Source organism: Juglans microcarpa x Juglans regia, chromosome 1S (genome assembly GCF_004785595.1).
Source record: "Juglans microcarpa x Juglans regia isolate MS1-56 chromosome 1S, Jm3101_v1.0, whole genome shotgun sequence".
NCBI classification, from domain to species: Eukaryota; Viridiplantae; Streptophyta; class Magnoliopsida; order Fagales; family Juglandaceae; genus Juglans; species Juglans microcarpa x Juglans regia.
In genome coordinates, this window is record NC_054595.1 from 26,183,670 (window position 1) to 26,191,953 (window position 8,284).

Sequence of the window (8,284 nt, forward strand, 5' to 3'; positions counted from 1 at the left end):
AAGTAATTATAAAGTATTTTCAGAATATTCTACCACCCAAACTAACTTTATAATTTTGAACAAGGAAATAGTAGACTTGTAGTTAAAGGTCTGATGGATCTGAACCAATCAATCTATGGGAGAATTTTTGGACTAGATTGGAAATTTCGATCTATCTAATTTTCGAACTAAGATCGAAACCGATCACTCCTCTAGACTGGATCAGGTCGTTATTTATCGATCTATTTGGTCATAACTAGTGCAAAATGCGTCAAACATACAAAAAGTTCAAAATTTTTCTAATTTTAAATATCAACTATTTAACTTTTTTTTTGCACATTTTATTCTTCAAAATAACCTAAATAAAATTTGGAAAAATTATCAAAATTATTCATATCCATCCATGAAAATTAGCAATCATTGTAATAAAATTTAAAACAAAAAATAAAGAAAGAGAAATTGAAAAAATATCATCCAAGCTTCAAATATAAGAACAAAATAAAAAAGGAAAGAAAAAAAAAATATTATGTATCATTTCATATAATATTATGATTTATCATATAATATGTTAACTTTTTTTATCAAATATAATATGTTAGTTAATTGAGAGCATATTACTTAATAATATATTTAACATTTTATATGGTCAATAGTGATAAGTTAGACAAAAATTATATATACACTTCGATCAGTCCGTTCCAAATAATTCATATCCTAAGTATTCAAAAAGAGCCTTTACTCTTTTTTTACCCCCAAAAATCGATTCTTCTTTCTAATATAATTCTTGGAATCCATCTACTTGTATTTGGCATAGTATTCATGATAAGAAATCCATCAAGGATCCTAAGCTCGTTGTAGATGAATTCAGCCATCCCACAATTCGATTCATATCTATTCTATTAAAATTAAACCTTGGTCTCAAGTAAATAATCAACGCAATTAATATATATCCATTTAAGTACAACTCGACTTATTCAACTCGGTTAGAATTACTTGAGATTCAAGTCTCGTTTAAATGGTAAAAATATTTTATTTCATCTAATCTAATTATTATAATTTTTTAAAATTTATATACAAAATATAATAAATAATTTAATTTTTTCAAATTTTAAAATAATAATAATATTAAAAAATAATATTATAATAATATTTTATTTAACTTTTATTTAAAATCACCTCGTATTATCTCAGTGTCTAAACTGTACCTCACTTGTTTATGCTAAAACATCTCATTTTATATCGCAAAAATATTATGAATCTTTTACTTTGTAGCTTAAACTATCAGAATTAACAAATTACGCCGTGGACCGCGCATGATTTCTAGTCAGGCCCAATTAAGCGGGGGCATATTTTCGGAAAAGCCCAGATCTTTCCGTGTACCCAGATTTCTGGGAGGACTCGAGAACCCAGAACCCGGGCGGAACTCGCAGGCAGGCGAAGAGACGGCAAACGGAGAGTGAGTTTTCCCATTACTCTCAGTTTGAGACATTTTCTTGCATGCCCATAAGTTTTAGCATGACATATTTACGGTTTCAAGAGGACCCAATATTTTTTTTTTTTTTGGTTGGGTGCAATCTGACATCATTGCTAATGGGTTTATGGCATTCATGCTTAGTGTAAGAGACTAATTACCTTGCGAATCTCGGGATTCTCTTTTATGTTAATGAATTTTTTGCCATCTTGCCACTAGAATTGTAACACTTTGTCAGTAATTTGTGCAGGTTGTAGGTCACTTCTATTTGCACGGCGTTGTGTGTAATTGGGACTGTGCATCTGTGTTAACTGCCATCTTCGGTGTAGTTTGTCTTTTTATTGGAATAGTCTGAGGTATTGAAGAGGTCTTTGCTATGTCTGGATCAAAGAAAAGCGCGAGTGACGGTGGTGGTAATGAGACTGGGAAGCGAAACCTTCCTTCGTGGATGAGTTCAAGAGAGAATGAGGTTGGTGACGATGAGGAAAGTAATGAGGGTGAAAACCCTAAGCAAGCTGAAGGGCGTGGTAAAGAACATACAGGCTCCACAAATCTCTCCAAACTTCTGGTACTAAATCACTGTAAAATGGGACTAGTCATTTTGCGCGGTTTAGTGTGTCACTCGAGTTGTCAGGATCGAGCTAATGTTACTCTTTTGTATGGGCAGGAAGGTGTAGTGTTTGTGTTGTCAGGGTTTGTTAATCCTGAGCGTGGCATTTTGCGATCACAAGCACTGGAAATGGGAGCAGAGTATCGGCCGGACTGGAACTCGGATTGCACTCTCTTGGTCTGTGCATTTCCCAACACCCCAAAGTTTAGACAAGTCGAGTCAGATTGCGGGACTATTGTTTCGAAGGTGTCTTTTTTTCTGTTGAGCTATATGATCTGTTTATAAATTTTTTGAAGTGAGATGCTATTGTTTATATATTTTTTTTGATAAGTAAACGGTAGTATAAATAAGAATAGGCAAAGCCCAGGTATACAAGGTGGAATACAAAAGATAGGACCTATCTAGTTACTAAAAAAGAAAGAAGAAAATCATGTACAGTTGAGAATGGTTAAAATGAAGGCAAGCAATGGTCCATGAAGTTTTTGAGTAGGAATTCTTGAATTAATATGACTAGTAGGCATCAAATCTCTTTATAAGAGATAGTATGACATGAATGTGATTTGCATTATGTTTCTTATTATTCTTACTAATTTTAAGAATTTTTGGGGTTGCCTTTTCTATTTTTTGTGAGTTACAATCCGATAAGCTTTATAAAATTAGATGACTGGGATATAATAAATCACCTTTACTGATATTCTGATGATATTTACCACCTTTGCCCTAGGAGTGGATATCTGAGTGTTATACACAGAAGAAGCTTGTTGACATTGAAAGCTTTCTTATGCATGTTGGCAAACCATGGCGGAGAAGGGACATTCCCATTGAAAGCCAAGGTAAGATTACTTGCTTACAATTTGTCTGAAAAATGTGATGCATGGTTTCCTTTTTTTTCTATCAGTTTTCCATATTTTTATTTTTATTTTTTTTAAGTAAATTGAAGTTTTATTGAAATAAATAAATAGTAGTGAGCCAAATACACAAGAAGTATACAAAAGAGAAATTTTTAGATAAAACAAATTTCAATAGGGAAATTCTTCTCATCAGCCATTGTGCTAAACTCCACACCCCACACCCTACGTGTGAACCGGGTTCACTAACAAGTGAGTTGGGTCTGTGTTTTCTTCTCCCTCCTCGTTGAATCTCGTCCCCCTACGAAGCTTTTCTTTTTGAAATGCATCTTTGTATTTCCCCCTCCCTTCTGGCTCATCTCTCTGATTCCCCCCTCCTTGTTGAATCCCGTCCCCCTACGAAGCTTCTTCTTTTCTATTCTTCTCTGTATTTCCCCCCTCCCTTTTGGCTCATCTCCCCATTTTCTCATCCCACTTCACCATTCATTCATACATTTCACACAATTTCCAATCCGATTCCTCCAAAATCATTAGCATAAGAAATGCAAAAAAATAGCAACAGAAGCAGCAACAATTAATACTTCATTTTTCAATCTCTTTTTACCAATATGTATTCTGCACAAACCTGGCCCTTTTCTGCAATGACATAGAGATCACTAGTGCCATCAGAACCAACCAAAGCATCAGATGGATTAATGTTTACGGAGAGCTTGGTAAGGTCGAGGGACTCAAATGGGTCGAAGTCCACAATGAAGCAGTCCTCCACTTCTTCGATGCTTCTGATATCTACACTGCTCTTGCTATTGAGGCAAAGCATGGGTCTCATGGGATTCTCATCTTCCTTTGCAAAACAGAATGAAGAAACTAAAAAATAAAAATCTTGACTTTCCTGAATGATCTTTCTTCTTGGCTTTTTCTCAGATGAGGAAGGCGTGTGACACTCCATACGATAAGGATAAGGGTAAGTGGTGAATGTGATCCTACATTGCTTGGGAAGGAAAAATTTTTGCTTTTTATAAAGTTCAAATGAGGCTCCAATTGTATCATTGACTAGTCTTTTTGGAGTATAGGCCATGTAGTTTGGGTCTTCTATTGAGGCGTTAAGAATGGTATCAAAGCCTATCCCAAGAATTGTGGGACTTGAGCCATGTCACCTATAACAGATAGACCCGAAGAGGACGTCAGGAATTTAAAAGGGGTAGATTGTGATATCCCATATGATAAGGATACAGGTAGGTGGTGTATAGGATCCAACATTGCTTGGGAATGTGAAGTTCTTACTCTTGATAAGATTCCAATTGAGCTCCAATTGTATTATTGACTAGTCCTTTTGGAGTATAGGCCATGTGATTTGGGCCTTCCATTGAGGCGTTAAAAGTGGTATCAGAGCCTATCCCAAGTAGAAATGTAGGACTTGTCGTGCCACCTACAATGAACAAGTCCGACGAGGACGTTGGAAATTTAAAGGGGGAAGATTGTGATACCCCATATGATAGGATAAGGTAAGTGGTGAATGAGATCCCACATTGTTTGGGAAAGAAAAGTTATTGCTCTTTATAAGGTTCCAATGAGGCTCTAATTGTATCATTGACTAGTCCTTTTAGAGTATAGGCCATGTGGTTTGGGCCTTCTATTGGGGCGTTACAGGGCGATATCTCTATCACCTCTAAGTCCTTTTCCCCCATTTATTTCTTTCTTATTGAACTATTTGGTTACCAAGGAAAAAAAAAAATGAATTGCTGAGAAGAAGGCTACGATTAAAACGATGTTTTAGCGTTTAAAAAAAAAAGAAAAGAGATAATGGGGTGTGGGGTGGGAACAGTTGCTGATCTATAGAAGAACTCATTTCAATATTGTTTCAATATGATGCCCGTATACATAAGATTACTTTATCACTTGTTCAGCCCCACTGTCCCCACGCAGCAGAAAAAAATAAAATTGACTTTTAAAAAATATTGCTTTCATTAATGTTGAAGTTGAAATTTGGATTGATCCATATATGTGAATTGCCAAGTCAGAAGAATGGCAGGAAGATCAGAGACTGTTATACCCTCAGTTGGATTTATCATAGATGGATGGATCATTTAAATTGAGACATTTGAATGTCACCTCTAAAAGAGAGCTAGAGTGGTGTATAGGTATCAAGAAAACAATGTTGATTCTCTTTTGGATTTGATTAGTCTCAATTCTGTTTGGTCAATATGTCACTTTAAAAGAGAGCTAGAGTGGTGTATAGGTATCAAGAAGACAATGTTGATTCTCTTTTGGATTTGATTAGTCTCAATTCTGTTGGGTCAATATGTCCGTGATCTATTTACCATCAACATTTGAAGAGGATAGCTTATTTACTGATGGATTCGGATTTATAATTAAAGTGTGATTGGGTTTATCACTGTTTCTCATTGAAATCCAAAATTTCGATCCTTCTTTAAGCAAATCTGGTACTTTATTTATCAAACACAGCCAATATGCAAGCTGTTGTAATTATGCCTGAAATTAGATGCCTGTAATTCTTATATGGTATGCTTTCTAAGAGGCCTTTTGGTTTTTAATTCTTTTTTTTCTGCATGGGAAGTTTATATTCTGAACTTATGAAGCTTTTGCAGATCAAAAGGCATCACCACACAAAAAACCTGAGAAGAAAGCTGAAAGAGGACGGCATTCAAAGCCAATTGCTCCGGTATCCTCAGAGGTTAATTCTTATTTCGTGTTTACTTTCTTATTTTTGCTAAATAAACTGATTAGCTATTTTCATTCATTGTTGTGGCATTCCATATACGCGTACATTCAAGCACATATATGTATATATATGCTGGATAAAAGTGTTTTACGCTGATTCTAACATGTTTTTATATTGACCCACGTGTTGGTTTATATTAAGCATCACCTAGCTTCCAATACTGCCAACGAGTGTTTTTCTCCTTCTGAAGTGAAGAGGTGGGCTGTTAATGATTTGAATAGAACCATAAGATGGCTAGAGAGTCAAGATGAAAAGGTATGAACAATTGTTGCCGTTGTTGTTCCTAGTAATTTTTTTCGGCATTCTAATTATTCACGTATTTTTGCATATTGGTGTTATTTGGATGCTACTATGTTGTAAAGATCAAACTCGATATGTTAATTATCACTAATAGTTTTTCGTGTTTTGAATTTTATTGCAAATTTGAAATGGTGGCATGCCTTTCCCTTTTTGTTGAGTTTTTTCTCTTGCTTATTTCTTCAACCTCTATATTTTATGCATGTTATACCAATACTGTATATATAATTGAGATAGTGACATTGTCATCAAATGGTGTAGTTCTTGAAATAAATGTGGTTTTCCAGGGTTCAAAACAAACATTAAAGTTTGTAGCATTTAACGCTACTTTTTTTTAATTAATAGACCACTTCTTCCTACTGACATTGGCTACAGCAAGTGAGAAGTGTGTGATCCATATCTTCCCTGGTTTATCATGTACTAAACTTGCAATGTGTTTTTCTTTAATTTGTTTATGATCATAGCCTTTTCTTTTAACAGCCAGATCCAAGCGATATAAGGAAAATAGCTGCTGAAGGGATCTTAACCTGTTTACAAGATGTCATTGATTCTCTTGAACAAAAGCAGGTATTTGATCTAATTGGGAGGCATTTTGTTATTGAAAATGCTTTAGATGATTTTGTTTGATTTGATTTAGACATCTTCCTTGGAGAAATACTGATTAGACAACCAAGTAGGTGTTTTAACTGCTATAGACCCTGTTAATTGATTGGTACCAGTGATCTCACTTTCTCCAACAATTAGAGGAAAGTGATTAGACTTTTAATTTATCATTCTTTGATGTTCATAATTATAACTGCAAGTCTCATGACAGGGCATGTGAACTGTGAAAGGGGTATTCTGGAATTCCTTCACGTGCTTGAAGTTTTCTCAATTGATGTAATTAGCAGATCTCAAATAATCCATAAAAAAAGGGGGTACAAAAATTAATAAATTGAGCAACACCTAAATAAGACATCATCAGCTAAGTTGAAATTTGTCTCGAGTATTATACATACTTCTTTGAACACAAGCATCCTATAAAGAAAGTATAGATATACAAGAATGCCCTCTTGTTCAAGGAAAACAAATTTTTAGCTGCATTCTGCGGATTGGCATACCGGGGGCATGCGTCTTCTTTGACAGTAATAACTCACTACAATTGCTTGCTCAAACATAATAGACGCACTCAGCGAAATGCACACATTGTTCCTGATCTTGTGTAGTGTTTTCTGATTTTTAGGATATCCAGCATGTAACTGAGCAGTGGAACTTCATCCCTCATGCGGTTGAGGAGCTGGCAAGGCTCGAGGGCACTGGAAATGTGTTAGCCTCAATCTCAAATGAGGAGCGTTGCAGACAGGCAAAGACCTGTAAACGACTATATGAGGAGGAACTGAGCAATTTGGCTGATAATCCTTCGACCATGAAGAAAAGGCCAAATACTGATGAAAGGAATGGGAGAATCAAAGGCAAAAGCAAGGATGCAGCAGAGTATGACAGCGATGAAACCATCGAAATGACAGAAGAGGAAATAGAGCTTGCCTACAAAACTGTCTCATCTAAGATCTGTCAATGATGGCCTCATTCCAGTTAACTTGACAAATAAGGTGATATTTTTGTGTGCTCATCATGAATGAATTTTCATGTCACCTAGAAATAGAAGTTCTAAGCAAAATCAACTAATCTCTCTCTCCCTCTCCCTCTCCCTCTCCCACGCTCTTGGCAAGCGCATCTATGAAGCTTAGGCAAACATCTTGCGAGCCCAACAAAATTAATCTCCCAAAGTTAGCGGATTGGTGGAGGGAGAGAAGGAAGGAAGTAAGGTTGATACCATTCCAATACGGACAGATTTTGCTTCCTCTCCGTCCGGTCCCTATCCTATCCATGCTCCCAATGGGTGGATGGCATGAAGTCTCGGCCGAGGATGAGAGATATTGCCCGCACCCATCAATTAGCTGGGCAGACCTATTCTCAAAATCTCTCGTGCAATCCATCCAGAAAAATATTGCTCAGTCCATTTTTTATTTTCCCACGAAAATAAGAGAGAAAAGATTCAACTAACTCGATAGAACAGCAATAAAGTAAGGATTCAACTAATGCAAGCATTGCTTGCTTGAGCGTGAATTGGTTTGCCTTTTGTTAAGGTGATATTGGTACATGATATAGGTAGAAAGATTGAGCCACCGATTTTTTGTAGCTGCTAAATCCCAAACATGCAAAAATCAAAACAAAAGAGAGACAAAAACGAATAGAGAGAGAATCAGAGACAAAATAGATGAGAAATAGACCGGTGGTGCGTGATGGGGCTGAGAAATAAATCGAGTGAAACTCTAATTTTATTTATTTATTTGTATTAA

The 8,284-nt window shown here is 35.8% G+C and overlaps 1 protein-coding gene across 5 annotated transcripts; it reads left to right on the plus strand.

Moving 5' to 3' along the window:
• Nucleotides 1-1,289: 1,289 nt before the first annotated feature.
• LOC121247781 (DNA-repair protein XRCC1) lies at nt 1,290-7,602 on the plus strand. Of its 5 annotated transcripts, none has more exons than XM_041146226.1 (8): nt 1,290-1,435; nt 1,701-2,018; nt 2,118-2,306; nt 2,785-2,893; nt 5,506-5,600; nt 5,790-5,903; nt 6,426-6,512; nt 7,168-7,602. In XM_041146226.1, the coding sequence occupies exons 2-8, from the start codon at nt 1,827-1,829 to the stop codon at nt 7,501-7,503; spliced, it is 1,122 nt and encodes a 373-aa protein (XP_041002160.1). In that variant the 5' UTR covers nt 1,290-1,435; nt 1,701-1,826; the 3' UTR covers nt 7,504-7,602. The 5 variants fall into 5 exon arrangements, with proteins under 5 accessions (XP_041002160.1, XP_041002163.1, XP_041002162.1 ...); XM_041146229.1 differs by having other exon boundaries at nt 5,506-5,588; XM_041146228.1 differs by having other exon boundaries at nt 5,515-5,600.
• Nucleotides 7,603-8,284: the final 682 nt, after the last annotated feature.